The 20,535-nt window shown below is 35.0% G+C and overlaps 2 protein-coding genes across 3 annotated transcripts in view; one reads left to right on the forward strand and one right to left on the reverse strand.

The window, feature by feature from the left end:
* Window positions 1–7,532: 7,532 nt before the first annotated feature.
* Window positions 7,533–20,535, reverse strand: part of LOC128992403 (procollagen-lysine,2-oxoglutarate 5-dioxygenase-like) — a 35,866-nt gene continuing 22,863 nt past the window's right edge. Inside the window, exons 11-16 of one of the 2 annotated variants that reach the window (XM_054415965.1) lie at window positions 13,748–13,880; window positions 12,996–13,178; window positions 12,108–12,212; window positions 11,126–11,272; window positions 9,045–9,173; window positions 7,533–8,539 (exon numbers count right to left, since the gene is read on the reverse strand). In XM_054415965.1, coding sequence (XP_054271940.1) covers window positions 8,384–8,539; window positions 9,045–9,173; window positions 11,126–11,272; window positions 12,108–12,212; window positions 12,996–13,178; window positions 13,748–13,880 — 853 coding nt within the window. In that variant the 3' untranslated portion in view covers window positions 7,533–8,383. Of the gene's footprint in view, window positions 8,540–9,044; window positions 9,174–11,125; window positions 11,273–11,386; window positions 11,534–12,107; window positions 12,213–12,995; window positions 13,179–13,747; window positions 13,881–20,535 lie in introns of both variants that reach the window. The other variant, XM_054415964.1, reaches the window with a different exon arrangement.
* LOC128992404 (immunoglobulin domain-containing protein oig-4-like) lies at window positions 15,524–20,424 on the forward strand. The gene is made up of 4 exons (XM_054415966.1): window positions 15,524–15,658; window positions 16,675–16,867; window positions 17,537–17,686; window positions 19,852–20,424. Exons 2-4 carry the CDS (start codon window positions 16,676–16,678, stop codon window positions 20,008–20,010), a joined length of 501 nt encoding a protein of 166 aa, XP_054271941.1. The 5' UTR covers window positions 15,524–15,658; window position 16,675; the 3' UTR covers window positions 20,011–20,424.

Consider the following 20,535-nt stretch of genomic DNA (forward strand, 5'->3'; position numbering starts at 1 on the left):
AACGCCTCAAAATTACATGCTAATAGACATTCTTGAGGATGTAACTAAACGTGGTTAACTCCATTCTCATATAAGAAAAAACCTCACTTTGTCCAATTTCAATTGAGGAAATAAATAATGGTATTCAGCAAACCTACCTCTTCCGGAGTTAATTGCATGGACACCAACTTTCATTCTACAAACTTTTTTATTTGACATTTTCAAGCAAAAATAACTCTGATGTAAAAAAATAAAATCACTTGATGAAGACATTGTCTTAACAAAAAACTAGCTTGATATGTAAGCTTTTGTTGTGTACACACAACAAGATTCTCATGCATTTAGAACAAGCACTGAAAATATGTTACTCTATAAAATATGATACAGCTTTCATTGTGAACGCACCCTTAGCCAGGGCCATTTATTAAAAGCCTGATGATTAAGGACAGCTCAGTTTTCAACAATCAAAAGCTACACACTTTTCTCAGGATTGAACTGGTGACCTTTTAATTACTAGGTGAGCACTATAACTCAGCTACCTTAGCTATATAATTTAGAACAACTTGTTTGTATGGCTCATTGGGAGCAAGCTAGTGGTAGAGTAGGGATTTTCTGTTCACAAAGTCAAGTTTTAAAATCACTGCAACCAATGGTTGTAGCTAAGTGATCATTCTACAACTCTTTAGGTCAAGCCGAAAGGAATGTGTAAAACGGTTAGTGGTGGTGCTATAGAGATTGTGATGCCCAAGGCTAAGTTCAATAGTGGGCCTCTCTTAATACCTGAAATACAGCTGTGCGTGGTTCCTGAAAAGAAGCACCCACTTGTTCCTTTTTTAGTACAGTAAAAATAAGCGGAAAATTCCATAAACCTAAAAAACATTAGTACAAGCAACGAATTTGTATACTTAGCTTTTTCCTGTATACGTAGTCACTATAGCCAAAAATACATAAATATGCCACCATTTCCCAATATGGCGGCCGTAGCACAGCTTCAATTTTAGGGGACTTTTATTATGTTCAAAAGGAAGGTACACCCAACATCTGTACCAAATTCCTTGCTTGTGCTAATTTTTGTTGGGTCAAAACAAATTTTTATTGTACTATTTATGTATGTAGCCTAAAGTCCTACATAAAGGCATGACAAAATGACTCTGGCATACCCTTTATGCCTCTGGAGCCTAATGTCGCAGAATGCTAACAAAAACATAAATAACAAGAGATTATGTGTATCATGCTGTGATGATGTTCTTCGACCAAAGTTACCGTGTTTATTGCAATTCACCAAACTACTGCATGTCATAATAACATTGGTTACCCCGTCCTATTTCAAAATATATACACACTCAATAGTTATACATCTTTTTAAATAGTGAAAAAATAATTCAAACCAATGAGTTTGTATCGTATAGTTCGGCCGCTTAGAAAACGACCTCCTCTAGCATTGGTTTAGCATTAGCGCGCAGGTCGTTTTCTAAGCGGCCGAACTATAGTAACTTTATTCTCTTCAAGTACAACACTTCTTTATCATAAAACCTTTAGGTCTATAATCCTAACAATGAAGGATATTGGGTCTAGCCTCTGGTTCTAAGTCCAGATATTCATTGTAATCTTCGTTACCTTTTATTGTATACCTTTCTCCTGTATTGCAATACGACTAGACGTAACACTTTACAAGGTTTTTGAGTTAATTATTTATTTTACTCTTTTAGCTAACGACATAGACTTGGACGATATTAACTGTGAGGAATCATATTTTTACCACACAGTGTACAGCCAAACTAAACTAGCGAACATTTTATTCTCAAACGAATTGGTCAGAAGATTAAAAGCTTGTGGAGGTAAGAAATAAGTTGGATATTACCTAAGTAAATTTGGATTACTATATTGTTTTTATATTAGTTAACTTTAGACGGATGATGTGTATATTTGAAATGTATTTAATAGTTCCATGTAGTATTGCCTATATCTCACAAAATGTTTTTTTTCATAACGAAAACATAACTATGTACTTTCTAAAGACAAAATTGGCGAAAGCTGGCCCATATACAGTAGATCGGATTTCTACTTCATCAGCATCCAAAAGTCAATGCTGGGAGTCTAGATTAAAACCACTTTGCTTTTGGTTGATTGGTGTTGTAAGCCAAGTGTCAGCACCTTAGATTTAGGTCCAAGTCCAAGTGTATATGATTGTGGCGACTAGCGCCACGTCTGGGGGAAGTGCCTGCTCGCTGGGAGCATATACTTCCGGTCTGCTACCCCTGTGGCACACCCGAAGAGACTGGCCGTGGTGTGGAAGTCGCCCGTCCAACGGAGACCTTGAAGCGGCGAGCGGTCAGGTAGCTCTTGACGAGCCTGTAGATCGAGCCGGGTAGAGGGGAGGACGCCAGCTTGTAGAGAAGCCCCTCGTGCCAGACCCGGTCGAAGGCTTTGCTCACGTCGATCAGGACTGAGGTCGAGTGGTGCTTCCGTTCCATCGCTCCAGCGATGGTGTTGAGGACCCGCCGCAGCTGGAGGGTGGTGGAGTGGCCCCGCCTGAAGCCGTACTGCTCAGTCCTGATCGAAGAGAAGAACTCCTCGGGGAATCTCGCCAGGATGATCCGCTCCAGCATCTTGGAGAGCACAGGCAAGAGGGAGATCGGCCTGTGGTTCTCGGGGAAGATGTGGTCCTTGCCGGGCTTGGGGATGAGGATGACATTCGCCAACTTCCAGGTGTCAGGGAAGTGGGCCAGCCTCACGCAGGAGTTGAAGAGACAGGTGATCACAACAATCACCCAAGCCGGCAGGTTCTTCAGTGCTGGAGTCCCGAGGGAGTCCGGTCCAGGGGCCTTCTTCGGACGGAGTCGAGCGATGTGGCCCTTCACCTCGCTGACGGTCACGTGGGGGATGTCCTCGTCGTCGGAGTCCGGCTCGTAGGTCTCTACGAAGTCGTCAACAACCTCGCAGAAGTCCTCGTCGTAGACGTCCGGGTGTGGGGAAAACTGGTCTTCCAGCGAGTCTGCGAAGGTCTGTGCACGGTCTTCGGGCGTGTAGACGAGCCCGCGTCCCCCATGCAGCGGCCTGTTGTGGGTCTTCGTGCCGCGCAGAGCCTTGGCGATCTTCCAGATCCCGTCGTTGGTGTCAGCCTGTCCCTCGACGAAGTCCTCCCACTCCTGGGACCGATGCTCAGCCAGCAGTCGGGAGCACCTCCTGGCTTGCCGGTTGAAGTCCGCCTTCGCTCGAGGGCAGCGGGACTGTTGGTGTTCATATCCTGTCTATAGGTCTATTGTGCAACTCTTGATGAGTTCAACAGTCTGAAGAAGTTTGTTGGGACAGTGGTCAGCTTTGATGAAACTTGATGGATGTATGTATGCACCCCAAATAACTGCACTTTGCTTCTTTTTTCATCCTCACAGTACAAGTATCCCCATAAATTAGTTTTGAAATTATTTTGAATTATGTGTAATGTTATGGGAAAGAAAACATAATAAAAATATGCATAGTTAAATCCCTAACCCGAGGAGTTCAAAGGGTTAGTATTTCCATACAAAATACTGTCTTAACATCTTAATTTTACTTGGTTTTAGTGACTGGAGTGACAGTGTACAATGCCAACCCAGGAGGAGTGAGAACAAAGATGAGTGATGAATTTGCCTCAATGATCTTTCCTGGAGTCTTATGGCTGTACAGGAAGATTCAGTGGTTGGTCCTACATTCCCCAGTCTACGGAGCGGCAACGACCATACAGTGTGCATTGGGCGAATCAGAGGGGCGGCAAACTGGACTGTACTATACGTGAGTTGTTTGTAATACATCCAATAAAAAAAAGTTGCTAGTTTTTTTGAGACTGGACTTGGCTTTCCTTACTAATGGTTTGTTGTAAATTATTAGATTAACCAAAAATCAGGCTATAGGTGACATAGGTAAATTGAAGGTGTTCAATTAATCCTACGTAGAAGCTACTCAATTGCAATATAAATTAATGGTTTTTAACATCAGTAAAACATCCATATGTCTATACCATATAATTTTACTTATTTTCCTTCATATTCGTAAATTATTATCAGGTTTTTTTATAAGAAATTTGTTGATTTGGAAAAAAATACCGACGCATCGAGCTGACTAGACTGCTTTAAAAAGCTTTTGAAATACTTTAAAATGATTATCAAATTTCAAAAGATAAAATAACAAAACATTTGTGTGGTTTAAACAGTTTCTTGAGCGTGTGTTTTGGATGTTTGTTACAGAGACTGTAAAGTTGCAGTACCTCCAAAATCCACAAAAAATGAAAAGAAAGCCAAACAACTGTGGGATATCAGCATAAGACTGACACAGCTTGTAAACAAAAACAGAAGTGATGATGATTTCTTTTATCCAGACTAAATTATAGGTTGAAAAATGTATACACTTTAATTATTTATATAAATAAATGACGATGTCTCCTTTGAGTAAATTACTCCTTACCTTGCAAATTATAAATAAATACTTAAACTGTTCAATACTTGGTGAAAAAAATGTCAAGACCCCCCATCTAATATTTTTCTTAGTAAATATAAAGAGATAATCTTTTGGTGGTCATGGCATCTTAGCAGGAAGTTTCATTTCATGATTTTGAAAACTTTGAGTGTCCCCCCAAAATGGGGGATTTGGGGGGCAACTCAAAAGTTTTAAATGTAAACCCCCTTCAAGAGACACCTCATTTTACCCTTTATCTTTGACCTTCTGTCGTGAAATTTTACCAGAAAAAACTGGATTGTTCAATGTTTAAGTCAATAAAATTTAAACAACACTCCATGCATAAAATTGAATTAGAAACATTTAAGTTAACATTGATTTTATTAGCTTGTCAACCACCTTTATCATGGGTAAGCGGTGGGAGTACTATGATATTTATTTAAAAATTAGTAAAAAACATAACATAATTGATTTGATGGCTACTTATTGTCTGATCTACTTGCTGGTGACCGAACTCAATTAAGTTTATCCAGCTCTACACATTCAGCAAAATTTCATCATAATCTAACAAAATTGCTTGAGTTATCGTGTTCATGGACACACTAGTATATACAGGGTGTCCCGGAACTCTCTACCAATATTTTAGGGCATTGTTCCTGGGTAAGAAACATATCTAAATATCATATTTAAATTGTCCGGAAGTCCTGAGTTACTCAGATAGCCGCCATTTTGTTTTTTTCACTTATTAATTTTTTTCTGAAGATTGGTTAAACATACGAAGTTGAAACTTTGCACAAACATTTATGACAACTAGACAAAGCTACAAAAAAATTATGACGATTTTTCAAATTCATAAAACAAAATGGCGGCTGTTTAAAATTTTGTTTCTTAAATTACTCGAAAACCGTTGATTTTAAAAAATTTTACAAGAATAACTTTTTTAAGGCAATTTTATTACAAATCGATCGACACCTTAATCTTTAAGATCGGACGAGTATTAACTGAGATATGGCAGTTTTAGTGATACGTGACCGCCGGATATTAGTTGCAGCGCATGCTGAAAGCGGTCACGTATCACTAAAACTGCCATATCTCAGTTAATACTCGTCCGATCTTAAAGATTAAGGTGTCGATCGATTTGTAATAAAATTGCCTTAAAAAAAGTTATTCTTGTAAAATTTTTGTAAAATCAATGGTTTTCGAGTAATTTAAGAAACAAAATTTTAAACAGCCGCCATTTTGTTTTATGAATTTGAAAAATCGTCATAACTTTTTTGTAGCTTTGTCTAGTTGTCATAAATGTTTGTGCAAAGTTTCAACTTCGTATGTTTAACCAATCTTCAGAAAAAAATTAATAAGTGAAAAAAACAAAATGGCGGCTATCTGAGTAACTAAGGACTTCCGGACAATTTAAATATGATATTTAGATATGTTTCTTACCCAGGAACAATGCCCTAAAATATTGGTAGAGAGTTCCGGGACACCCTGTATATAATGTATATTAATTGAATGAATAGTCTTTTTGTCCTCAGGGGACATCAAAATTGAAGAAAAGTAAATCTGTCCCGAGTCTAGGTCTTTTCTTGCCACTAATTGTAATAGCTTTTTCATAACTCCGTAACAAAATTAAAAATTAACTATTTTTGATAACAGCTGACATCAATAAAAGTACTCGTTTCCCAAGCTCTAATTTAGGACGATGGAAAATCGATCAGCTGATTTTCCCTCCCTCTAAATTTACTTTCCCTTGCTCTCGATAAGTTCTCATTTACTCACTACGTGCGCTAGTGTTTTTTTTACGGTTTAAGTTAATGATTTGAATCAGCTTTATGTATTGTTAAGAGTTGTTATATTCTTTTATTTTGATGTTAAAAAAATTATTGAGAAATATACGTAGGTTTCTTTAGAATATTTTCTTTAATTTTTATGTTTAACCCTCCAAGTGTCCATAGTAATGGTATTAATGTCGGCCCATTTATTGCGCAATCGCAGGATTTTATTAAAATGTATCTTAGAAACTTAAAAACACTCTAAAGTATACTGTTTTATATAAAATTTTGTTTGGAAAATTATGGACTTCTATTTAATATATAAAACATTACCAAAAATATTTTCAAAAATTTTTGTGGGGTTAACATTTCTCAAAAATTATAAAAAAATGAAAAAATTTATCTTTGCGCTCAATAAATTTTTATAATTTTAGGTCTACAAATTGTTTTAAAATAGCCACTTTGTTCTAAATTTTATGAGAATTCCAAAAATATAATAATATAAGGAAGTAGGTTTGCAAATAAATAAGTTATGGGTGAAAAACAGATTTCGTGTAATTAGCGTTAGCTAAGAATGCATAGCCTAACCATAGCTAGGAATCTGGCGGATAGTTTACATCAATATCACTACCTACTTCTTCAGGATCATCAACCAGCCCTTCAAAATCACTTAAATCAAATCGTCTTATAATGCACCACGTATATAATTACTTTTTATTTATAACACTAAAACAATGATAAACGTAATGAAACACATCAGTCATCGGTGCGAGGTTAACCAAGTTGTTTACAAATACGCACGTCATCTGTCTGCTACAATATTTTCGGAACTAAAATGAAAAGCTTCTAAAAACAGACATCAGGAGAAAGCTTAGAATCTGCCGAAAACAACGATACCAATCTCGATCCAGTTCAATCTGATTCAGTCAGTCCCAGTAGAGCCTTCACCGTAAACGATGTTTGTGTGTCGCAAAAGCGACGCATAACACCACGGCGGGTGTGTTGTGCGTCAATTACGCGACGCTTAACACTCGGAGGGTTAAAAAATTAATCAAAAATAGTAGGTTTCCTTTTAGAAGATTTAACTTTATTTTGATGTCCAAACAAATTAATTAAGAAATAAAATAGTTGTAATATTACTAAGGTCTGTTATTCAGTGTTTGTGTATTTTTGCGTCGTGATGAAAAGTATCGTTCGTTACTCGTACCGAAAGTTATTATTGGTTATTGGCACTTGCTCCATTATTCCCGTCCTCGGCTTCCCCTTGTACGTCAAAATAGTAGTAAATGGCAATTTGCTAGAAAATCAACCAAATAAATAGGAAATGGAATCAAGGGATGAATAGAACACTGATCTGACTCATTTCAAGAGTTTTATTGTCAACAATGTTCAAATTTATACCAACAATATGACACATACAAAGATATAAAGTTCAGTCTTAAACTAAATTTAGTAAAGCTATAGTATACATAGCATTTTGTTAGGAAACTACACATATATCTATTGTTCATTAATTCTCAAAGGCAATAAAAAATCACTAAATTATAAGAGTAGAGAAATCTGACGTTAGATGTAAAAATAAAAATAAAATATCTTCCAAATAAAATTAAAAGAGAGGAATCAATTATATTGTAAACTTGTTCATATGTCATAACACATCAAATCTAAAATTGTGCGTATAGATATGTCATATCTATTAAACTTTAATAAGATTTATCAACACAAACATAGATTCAAAAAAATTAAACATTAACATCTAATAAATGCAATATGATAAAAACGTTTTCTTGTAAAACATAAAATGCAAAATCTAAAGTTTAATGAGATTGATTCAAGTAAATAAAAAAGTAAAAGTAGAACTTAACTGACACTGATATACTAAGCTTCTCTGGGGACCTACGAAGGTACTGCTTTATGGTATTTGGCAAGACAGTACAGATTTAAAATGGTAATCGTTTCGGCTAAAATAATGAAATAGTGAAAATTTGGGTGTGAAAATAGTGGTTTTCTTACCTATTTCCAGTTAAAGTTCCACTGTCACATTTAACATTACATTTTCTTTGGTTAATCTCAATGACGGTGATAAACAATTTTAGTCACAACATAAAACTAACTAAACCTAGAGAGTAATAAATGAGTATGGTAAAATGATAATTCTAGTAGTAAAATGGAAAACTAACGACGATGGTAGAGATTGTCAGCGTCTAAGGGTCAACAAAAGAGATCATGATGTACCTCGTCCCCTTAGTGACTGGAAGACCTTCGTGGAAATGTGTCAGACGTCCAGGGTGCATTAGCAACCAACCGACCCTGGTGTCAGTCACACTGCAGTTGTATCTGATGAACCTGCAGCCACCTCCCTGTCAAACATTAACATATTTAGTACATTGTCATTGACGTTTGTCATTGAAGTTATGTATTAATTTGATACTTCACCTCATTTTTATTTTTATATTTTTTTCAAACTTAAAAATGCTCACTAAATAGCCAGAGGCATCTCCCTAGAGATTTACAGTTAGCAACCTAAATATGTTTATAAGATACAGCTAAGCTACGCTTGGGTATAAGTAGTGTCACTTACAATGGTGGGTGGGATGGGGCATTCCCACAAGAGCTCTCACTTGACCACTGTTGCTTTTATTAAACTGTGTACAGTCATAGCACAAATTGATTTAATACCACTAGCGTCTAGTAGTTGAAAGCCTTTACCTCATCCCTTCCAGCATACTAGTTGACACCATCTTTAGTGCAGACAGCAAAAACAATCAATCATGATGATACAGCGCTTTATGACATAGCTACTAAACCAAAATATTGTGCTTTGTAGGTTTTATATATTTATGCAATGTGACTGGTTGGACTAACCTCATAGTCAATTTTAGGTCTGTTAAGAGCCAAATTGATCGTGTAGGTGGAGGAGTCGTGGTGAGGACGCAGTGAAGGCTGCTCATCCGGTCTGTAGCGGACGACAAAGTTCATCAGGGACCGAGGCGGCTACAAAACAAAACATAAAATATATTAAATAGTCTTCAATAAGTGTATTTTGTTAGATCCATGTTCATGACAGTAAATGAAAATTCAAATAAAAATGAATGAAGCAAAATGAATCAATGATGATCATAATGTTCTTTCTACTGATGTTTATGTGTTAATAGAAGAAGCACACGCCTAATTTCATTTTTCAAATATTTACTTAAATTTTCTCTCCTCACATTAGCAGAAACTCTTTACTGATTCAACTTAGCTTAACTTACAAATTCATCACCCAAATTATGATCATTTAAAAATATTACTGTAATACGAAAAAAATACACACATGAGTAAAACAATATGTAAAACTGAGAAAAACAAACAGCAATGGTTAAGAAAAGCATGCTAGATATAAGAATGCATAGCGTAAATTGCATAAATCCAATGGCAAAGCCTTTAACAAGCATTTATATCTACAGTTGACGAAATAAAATTGGATGAAAGGCATTTCCATGTACAGAATTAAGGAAATAAAGTTTAGGTATTTTTGGTAAAGGACTCTAGGCTAGAACAGGTTTGATTTTGTTTTATCCAAATTTTATGGAATAGGTAGATTATATCACACAAAATAATAGATCTACATTATTAAGGAAGAAAGAATAAAAACAAAAAATCAACTAACTTATAAATTAAAATAGTTCCAAGCCGTGATAGCAAACTAAAAGTTCACAACACAATTTTAAATTTTGACAAAAATGAATATGAAATTAATTGTGTTGAGAACTTTCTGTGTACTGTAAAACTGCCTGAAACTATTTTATCTGTAAAGTTAGTTGTGATCCAAAACTTTTGGAGGAAAGAAAGACAATCTGTCACCCAAACTTATAGGAAAGATATAAAATGCTGGTCTTTTTGTGTCAAATCAGGTTGTGGTGTCAGTCAGTTTCATGTTGGACCTCTTATACTGTAACCTTGAATTTTCCTTCTACAAAGGTTTTTGATATATGGTTTGCAAATCATCAAACTATGCCAGGGGTGAGGTGGTGAGCTGATTAAAGTATAGTACTTGTGTGATTGCAAGCTAATGGTGAGATCCGAGATGTGCTTATAGTACGGTATCCATCTGAATAGGAACAGAGCACAATCGCAACACATTCAAAAATAAGTTTGCGTTGGTTTCCCTTAGTATATTATTAAAAGAATTCGTTGGATTTTTGTATTCAGCAAATCAACCCCTAAATATTTATTTTATAGGCATATTGGGTATCAATTATTTAAAGATCTTTTCCTCTAGATGCCCCTTTTGCGGGTTTGGATGATATCCTGTGAAAGCAATTTGTCATATTTTTTTTTTTTAAATGTCAGAGTTTGTGCTGAATTTTGTTGTCAATCATCCTTTCAAGTTTACATTTTTGTTTACACCATTAGTCAAACACCAAAACAGATGGTCACTATACAATTGTGTTTACATCCATACGAAAATAGGGGTATTGTTACAGTTGGTTGTTAGAAAAACTAATTACAAAGGTGTGTTCAGGGTTTGCTTAGAAAATTACAAGTCAGTGATAAGTTAATTAATGATTATCACTTAAAAAATATATAATTTTCAACACAACTCAGAGCAATAAAAGATTGTAAATTAATTCAAACATATCATGGATGTTGAAGTAACGAAGTGACACTCGTTGCTAGTTGAGCATTAACAGCAAAATATTACTGATTTGAAATTATTGGACAAGACTACTTTTGAACAGGTTGGCCTCTTTTAGTGAATTTATAACAAACGTACATCGCTGCCCTAAATCCAAAGTCTATTGCGCTACCAACTGACTCACCAATAAACTACCAGGGTAAATTTCACAATGCTTCCAAGAACCAATAAAATCATGAAATAAATCGAAGGTTCAGAGTGGTGTCTTTTTATACTACTATCCACCACCTCCACCACCCAACTCTCAAACTATAATAAAACTTACTTCTTGGTCATAATCCAAAAACACATGCTCTTTCAAAGGTTGCACATACAACCGCAAAAACTGTAGCCAAGAGTCGTGTAAACCAACTTGTTTCATATGGATATCCCTTGTGGGAACATTCTCGTAACCCCCTTCAATTCTGTCATCCTATAGTGAGGAGGAGAGAAGGGGAGAAAGAAGGAAGAAAAGAGGAAACAGACAGATATTAGAGATTAGTCGTGCATATTAGAGACACACAGCATGCATAACACAGATAAATACATCGTGGATGTAGCCCAGGAAGACGTGTTCCTGCAGAGGCCGAACGTAAACTCGTAGAAACTCCATCCACGTCTGCTCGTAGCCGACCTGGTTCATGTGAATGTCTCTCGTTGGAACATTTTCATATCCTCCAATCAGACGATTGTCCTTGACAACAATCAGGTTGTTACTAATGCACTGTTGATGAAATATTAAGCAAAACAACACAACCAACAACTAAGTAAAACATGTTTTAGTTGAAACTTTAACACTCAATCTTTGGTAGTAACTAGTAAACAAAATTTATTTGAGTTTTATGTGAACAAATTTGTTTAACTGTCCAGACACATTTTTTGGATGACGAAAGAACTGTGTAGATAGAAAAGATAAAACAAAAAAATGAGTTCTAACTTTTGCGATGTAAAAAATGTGTCAACAGTTAATATAAGTAAACAACTATTTTTTCAAAGGAAATTTAGTTGCCCTTTGAATGATTTTTGACAGTTATAATACATTTTAAGTTGTAATATGGTTTTTAAGACAGTTATTTTTTAAAACTTAAGTTATAATCATGATGCAAACATTGCCCAACATTTTTTATACAATTCAATAACATTACCAGTCTTAAAATAAATAGAAAAACTGATGAAATATACAAACATAACCTATTCAGAATAATGCTACAAATTACATGATTTGCCAATAACAACTGTTTCAGAATGTATCAGCAAAAATTACTTACAGTGTTTGTACCGTTGGACCATTGGCCAAAGTTTTCCATGATTTCAATCAGGTTTTGTGTGAATTCTGGAGTTGTTACCGGGAACCAGTAAACATCTGGGCATGGCTGTAAGAACATTTTTTTTTTACAAAATGTGCACAAATATCTACTAGTCTACAACTAAATAGTTAATCATGAATTACATTTTAACAACTAAAGATTGATACTTGGCTTTTTCAAGTTGGGGGGCTGTTTAAACAAATAATATTTGTTTATTTCTTTTCCCTTTATGGACATGCCTAATCTTGAAACCTGGCACCAAAGATGGAATGTGTAATGCTGATAATATTTACAAAAATTAAATGTGGAGTAGGGTTGAAAATTATATCCTACTTTTTTTGTATTTGCAGAGTTTTAGCACTAAACTGATTGTGATTGCGATTGGTCACTAAAAACATTCTTCAAGCATTTGTGACTAAAATAAAAATTGTATCCTTAAATGAAACTTACTAAACCATGCTTAGAAAATGTAAATGTGAATTTGAATTATGTGCATAGATGAAACCTTCTGCAATGAATGGCTAAACTACAATAAGCCAAGTATGGGCTAGTGAAGTAATTATTTAATAAGTAGTTGATCGTCCAGTCTTCTAGTGGGTAGTGTCAAACTTTGTCCTAGAGAAAAGTGTCAACATCGTAATTAGGCCTACCTACATAAGTAGGCGTAATCTTTAAAAACATTTTTAAAGTAGGTAATGCCATAACCCCGTGAGATTTAAGCTGCAGGTCCATTTATCTTGGAAAACTATAGGTTTTACAGGAAAAAAGAACTTTCTATAAATTGGAAAACTTCCACCACGACAAGCCATATGACTAACTTAACCTATAAGGTGTTAAGCATGGCCCTACCTGTTCTAAGGCTTTTTCCGGGTTGAAGTTTTCTGGGTACTCGGGACTAATGTAGCGCCGCTCCCATTCCATCTTGTTGAAGAGCAATTCATACATATCCGGGTGGACGAGACGGGTGTCGAAGAACTCTGGGTTTATCAGATGGCCGTAATCTTCCAGGTTGCTCACATACATAAACACCCCCTGTAAACATAAACATGAGAAATTTAGTAAAAGATTGTTCAAAAATTTCCGAACCAGTTGGTCAAAACTAAGTTGTAAGGAATATATAAATAATAAAGTATGATTTTAAAATAAAAGTTTACAAAATTGTATTTCAAAGAAATCAAAACTTATTTTTATTAGTCTTAAAACCCCGCGAGATTTAAGACTTACTTTCAATAGAAATGTAAACAATATTAATCTTACAAACATAATCTAGCACAGTTACATAAGTTTTTGTTTTGATACAACACAATCTAAGGGTTTTGTATGGTATTTGTTTCCAAATAACATTCTTTTAAATTAACCTTCATTGTGAACAAAGGTAATCAGCCAGCAATGAAATACAATTTATTTCACAGTGAAACTTTGCAATCTACATGAAATTTGCTTTAATAATACAATCGAACAGTGAACAAAATGTGGCATTAAAGGTGTCAACTCTACCATACTTAACAATCTGGCCCCAACCCCAAATTTGAAGTGTTTTACAAGCTCAGATATACATACAGTGTACAAAGAATGTAAAGTATGTTGGATGGTATACTCACAGTTTCCCTGTAGCGGTAGCAGAATGACATATCAGGATCCAGCTCACTTGACTCATACTGGGGTTTAGCTTTGCGTAGAACCGTTGAGTTGATCAGATAAGCTGTCGAGATGTACGGGACATTCCACACACCTCTGTAACAGTCAAAGATTACAAATATAGCAATGATTTATGCGAAAAATTTCTAGTAAAATACAACAAAATTAAAACCGACATTATTAATTTTTTGCTGGTATTCATTTTTGGGAGTGGAATCCTTTTTACTGTTTTTAAAACTTGCCAGGTAATTTTTTTTCAGAAAACATACAGTTATGGTCAATACAAAACATTGAATTTTGTATTAAAACAAAGTTAGCTAGCGAATTTGGCAATTCTCCAACAAGGGTAACAACGATGTTATTTTGTATTCATATTATCAACTTTTTTTAAAGGCAGCAAAAATTTAGTCCAAATAAATTTGCAAAATTTGTTTTTTAAAGAAAAAATCTATTTTTCTCTCCTAAAGTAATAAATACCTACATATAGCCTAGAATATTTGTTTCAAGTTATTAACCCTAAAATTATTTTGATGAAATTTTAAGGACAAGCTGGTAGTCAAGTTGAGGTAGGTTAACATAAAAATCTCCGTGGTTTGGAATTTGAAGTTAATTTTTAGTGCAAGTGGGTTTATGTTAATGTTAAGTTAATGTTAAAGTTTACATTGAGAAAACTTTGTTTACTAATGGTGATAAAAAATATTCAAAATAATGTCTTAGATAAAAATATTATAAAAACAATTCAAAGTATTTTCTATGACTAATATTTGAAAGACTAGTTTCATAGTGTTACAGTATCTGGAAATTCATCCTTATTCACAATGCCTACAATCCTTTAAACAAGATTAACTTGTCAACAAAAATCAACTTAATCAAAGAAATAACCAATCCCATCCACAAGTTATGAATGCTAAATCTTGTATCCAATGTTGAACTAGTGATTTGAGTAGCTAGTGTGCGAAGTAGCACTTTGCTACACACGAGAGAAATGTTTACGGACAAGCAGCAGGCGAGTGTGGAAAGTTTCTCGAGTGCAGCAAAGGCATTTGCACTTGCGTTACACATTATATTTTTCCTACAGTTACTATAAAGCATATTAAATAATTAATCTTTCAAACACTATAGAACAGGTTTTTAGGTTAGGTTAAATCCAAGCGTTGAACGAAATGGAAAACGCTGCACCATCTGATTGTAGTCGTAGTATCTTGTTGCCAACTTATTTTCAAGCGTATAAGTATTACGTGCCTAATAAAAGCACAATGTTTCGTGTTGTTTGGTTGGAATACTGGAGTGCGGTAAAAAAATTAGTGCGGAAAAAGTAAGTAAATGCATCAATTAGCTACTTGGCGTGCTATAATCAGGGCAAGGAAGTCCAATTTTTTAGGTAACTGTAGGAAAAATATTTAGAAATCTCCATCTTTAGGTTGGAGTCTTTAGACAGACAACTTTAATGAAAAAGAATATATTTCTGAAGTACGTTAAACAACCATTTCCTCCTTTTTACTGGATATGCAAGAGGTCAAGTCAAAAACCGTACAAGACTTCCTTGACCTTAACCTACAGAACACTTGGGACAACTTGAGAGGCAAAGTGGGACGGCAATCAACATAAGAATATAGAGAGCAGGGCTGCGATAAATCTAAGGGGAGTTGACAATTCGACAGTTGTTGACCCATTATGACCTTGTTAGATCAGATTAAACAATGAAGGGGACGGCGGCAACATCAGAGTGGAGTAACACCTCATTGGCACATCCTTCGTCGAGCAACGTGCTTCACGTCACATCACGCCAATATTGGCACAAATTATACTGTGATCCCCCATTCAGTGAGTGTGCTGCTGTAGGATTTACCAACTATCAGCACTACTTACATAAGGTGAGAATTAGTGAGATTAGAAAAGCTTAATCTTTCCCATTTGTGAGATACTAAGATGTCCAAGAGGAAAAAAAATTTAATACTTTCTCACAACGATCTCAGCCTCTTGACTGTAGTGTTAGAAATAAGTATAGAGAAAGAAATTTAAACTTATAATTGTTCAGGATTTTAAAAAGTCTTTTGATTCCAGATATTTAGTTTATTCACGTTGTGTAGGAGATATCTGTGCATTAATTTTTGTATTGTTTTGTTTACTTACGGTGCTACTATTCTAGAACACGCAAAATACCTTACCTGGGATTTATTTAGTAGTCTATTAATAATGATTTTGAATTCATGGTATTGTTCAATTAAACCTTAAGCCTTGTATAGGTATTTGAATCACGGTTTGTGTTTCGATTAACACTGTATTTGACAAATGGAACACGCCAGCAAAGGAGTTTATTGTTCATTATCTTGTCCATCTGATTACATCTACGTTTGGAATTATTGGGTACTGTTTTGTGATATTTTGGAGAAGGGTTCAGCTCAGGGGCGGCTCCAGGAATAATTTTTTGGGTACGCCTGACAAATTTCTTTATTTATTTATAAATTTAAATATCCACCTATATGTTGGGCAGTGGGCCTACCTGGCCTGCCCTCTGGAGCCGCCCCTGTTTCAGCTAAGAAAGTAAGAGTTCAGGGACTAATAGATAGATACACAGTAAAAATACACAAAACGTAACCCTCATACTTTGTTCTAATATAAAACTTCTTCATAAAAGTAGGTAAAAGAGAAGTAAATCTGAACTTCTTGTTAACCTTCTCTCTGAAGAGGTCCTGTATTAGGAAAAAATATCAGCGTTTCATGTTGTGAGTTTGTTGGGTCACATATTAGCCCTTAGCTCTAAGCTTTTTCAGGTAAACTAGCTGAACTCTATATCCCTCTCCAAAAACATAATCAGTAATTTTGCTTTCCTTTAAAATGTGTACTGTATTTGATCATATTAATATTTAAAGAACATTGTTCATTGCAGGATGGTGAAGGTGCACATTTGTATGGTGGTGTTTGTAGTGGCGGTGGCAGTGTCAGAGGCAGCTAGAGGCGGGGGAGGGGGTAGAGGTGGGGGGAGGGGCAAGGGAGGTAGACGGGGCCAGTATGGTAGTCGGATGCCAATTCAAATACAGCACAGAAATCCAGCCAGTGCCAGTTACTATGAGAATAAAGACGTGAGTAAATACACAACTTCTTTGTGATATGCTTCCACAGTCGATGCCTAAAAGCTTTCAATCCTAACTTTGGGTGATGACTGTGTAGATGAAGACGACGATGACGTAGTTATAACAAAACCCAGGTCAACCCTCTCTTCCCAGAGAATCAATGGAAGGCTTGAGCAGCCCACCCCTGTGCATGTACCTACAACAGAGGATTTCCCGGGCTGTGAAGAAATGTTAGTGCTATGAAAGTGGACATATGCATCACATCCGAAACGTTGGCAACTAAGACGTTGTTGTCTTCATCTACGTGGTCGTCACCCAAAGACCAGGATTTACCACTCTTACTATATATCTGGTAAGGATCTTAGTTACATAAATTTAAATTCTGTATACTTAAAGCAACCAAACCATAATGTAGTATCAACTGATACGGTGAAAAATTTCATGGTTTGAATTACTGTTAGTTATTAATGATACATCTAGATGCTTTAGAAATCATACGAGGTTCGACAAATGGTTTACCTGTTTATCCAACATGGTAGACCAGTGGTAACGGACCATGGTAGACCACCATACTTGGACAGTTTTATTGGTGTATTGGCTAATTAAAATTAAAATAATAAAATATATCGTATAAGAAGAAGAAGCAACATTTTGTCAAAATCAATTGATTGGTTTCAGGGAGCCAGGATAGTTAAGTCCTCACACTTTGAGTTGGACTACATGTTGGGACGTAAGATAACCTTCTTCTGCATGGCACAAGGTCTACCAAGACCTCATATTACATGGTTCAAAGACGGAATTGAGCTTTACGCACACAAGTTCTTCCAGGTAACATGTTTGACATTGTACATTATATTGATACTGAAGTGTTGTTATATCACTTGCACTCAGCATTATAAGAAAAAAATATGTACAGTATCCATCTATCTATCTTATATCTGTATATATAATACGTGAAGCCGTTTTTTGTTAACGCAACTCCTCCCTTATTTGTGGATCAATTTCAACTTTTCAGGGTGCCTAAAGATTCGTCTCAATATGTAGTTTTGCAATAAGGTTTTAGAATTTTAAAATTCCTACTCTTAAGGGCATGGGACCCTCTCATAAGTCGGGTTTTCCCCTATAAGAAATACATAGAACAAATTTAAAAACAAAAACAGCTGTTTATAAAAAGAAACTCATTAGCTTTTTGGGAGTAAATATTGATGTTTGTAATTCGGTAGGTTAAGACCAAGTTAAACAGTTAATCAGTTTGTTGAAAGAACAGAAAATGCCTCAAGTTCAAAGAAGAAATATTGAAAATGGGAGGAGGAGACAATTAATAATAAGATATCTTTTGTGCTTGAGGAGAGTAGAAAAAGAGAGGTCTGGTCTAACAGATACACATTCACTTGGTGAGATGAATCATATTTGCAGTTCTGCTATGCAACTTACTTTGGAAGTGTAAAAATATACGAAGCACATAGTGTTGTCACGGTGGTAAAGTAAACTTGCCTAATTTTCGATCAAATGAATGCATGTATGAAACTATAATAATGCCTTGACATAATTACTATAATTAAGTAGTAAAATTATACCAAATCTTGGCGTACCTTATGTTTTTATGTAAACTTTTGTATTACTCGCTCTACAAATTAATTGAGAAAAAACGCAAATGGATTGTTTACTTCTAGGTTACGTTGCCAGTTCCTTGGACAAACTTACACAACGTTTTTTGATTGAACTCACCATCACAATGCAGACATTTCAAGTAAAAAAAGTTTCAAAAACTAATTTGCTATTTAAAGTTTTAGCGGCAATATTAGATATACCGAACTAATTAAAGGAATTTGTGGTTACGTATTTAACGATCGAGTAGTTACGGTCAAGTTTATTTTTATGATTCAGAAGAGGCAAATAATATGTGCTGTTCAAAAAGAGAAAATGAAAATTGCTATCCAAATCTTCGACATATAAAACCATACTTTCAAAACTTTAGGACAGGTTTAAGAGAAACTCCACTGAACAGTGTGATAACGTTCTGATGCGGGGCATATACTGTGACTGACTGACAACATGTTAAAATCTGTTAACCCACTTTCAATGGTGTTGCTGCTTTAGCCATTCAAAGTGTGAAAATAAAAATTTGCAAATAATGAAAACAAAGTCACCTGGAGATACCCACATAGCAAATGTCATAAAAATTGGACATCATTGTGTATCTGTAGCTCAGGCTCAGAGGAAACCAAAATAGATATTTCCACCCAAAACTCAAACGCAAAATCTTTTGAAAAAGCAATACTTTCTCCATATACCATGTATAGAATAAGCCAGTAAAATCTTAAATTGTATAATGATCTTTCTTCTTTGAATATCGTTTTTGACCGTTTAAGCACCAAGACCTGAATCACATTCAGAGATCTCCTGACTTATACGTTTTTTACAAAATGCTTGGTAACAATAATGACTATAGCCTGTGAGATCAGATAATAGTATATGACCCAGTGGTTTTGAACCCAACTTAAGCTATGTTTCGATCTTTGTCATTTATAAGGTTAGGAAAACATTCTTCTTATTTAAGAACCCCCGGTACTCACATCTTAGGACGCTAGGCCACTTGAGGCCCTGCGCTAAATATCATACAATAATTGATCAATATTCAAATTATACAGTTTACGATTCATTATTTTAAAATGTTTCAATCCATCTTCTTGGATCCTTAAAACTATTACAAAATATTAGTTGTAATGATCAGCTCTTTTTTAAAAGGTGGGCGATTTTTAAAATCCTGCAGTCGTCTCTGATAGCTTTGAACCTGTGTGTAAAACCTATCAAGGAAAGTAAAGAATCAGGGACATCATGTTAAGCACTGAAGAATAGAAGAAGGCACTGGGATGAAAACCTACATCGCAGTTGAAGTTCCAAAACCTATCTCGTTGCAAACTAAACGACCACTTCTACACATTTTATAAACTGTATACATATTCACAATATCTTCAAAAATATTGTTACAGGTTCATGAGTGGCCAATCGGAGAAGACACGATGAAGTCCAAGATGGAGATTGACCCTACAACACAAAAGGACGCAGGATACTATGAGTGCCAAGCTGACAACCAATACTCCATTGACAGAAGAGGATTCCGCACAGACTACGTTATTTACACATACTAAACCTCCCCCCTGACGATTACATACCAAACTTGTATGTTGTTATTGTTACTATTTGGACAGATAATAAATAATACGCTACAATTTTTTTTAAAACTAATATTTATCCGTCAGCGTGAATATGACATAGTTATTCTGTTTTACAATGTAAAAATGAACGTTGGTATAGCAAAATAACATTGTATTTTAATTTTAAGATTAGAAAATTAAGTTAACAAAACATAGAGATAATAATTACTGACTACAATCAGTTTAAACAATAATTAAACTGTTGAATTATAATGTTCTTTAGAATACATAATGTTACGCATAAATCGTAAATCAAAGAGACTGAATAGTTTGATAAGTTATGTACGAGTATTGTAATAAATCAAAATTCAACCTAAAACAACCGTGAAAGTTTGGTATGCATTATGATAATGGTTTTGATAATTGTACATAGGTTAAATACAATTTTTATAGTATGTTACGAGTTTTATTTACAAGCCCCTTTTATCCTTAAAGGTATTTAAGGTAAAATGATGTTGA

Source organism: Macrosteles quadrilineatus, unplaced genomic scaffold, assembly GCF_028750875.1.
Source record: "Macrosteles quadrilineatus isolate MER2022 unplaced genomic scaffold, UCM_ALF_1.0 Scaffold_4__1_contigs__length_99947679, whole genome shotgun sequence".
NCBI lineage: Eukaryota > Metazoa > Arthropoda > Insecta > Hemiptera > Cicadellidae > Macrosteles > Macrosteles quadrilineatus.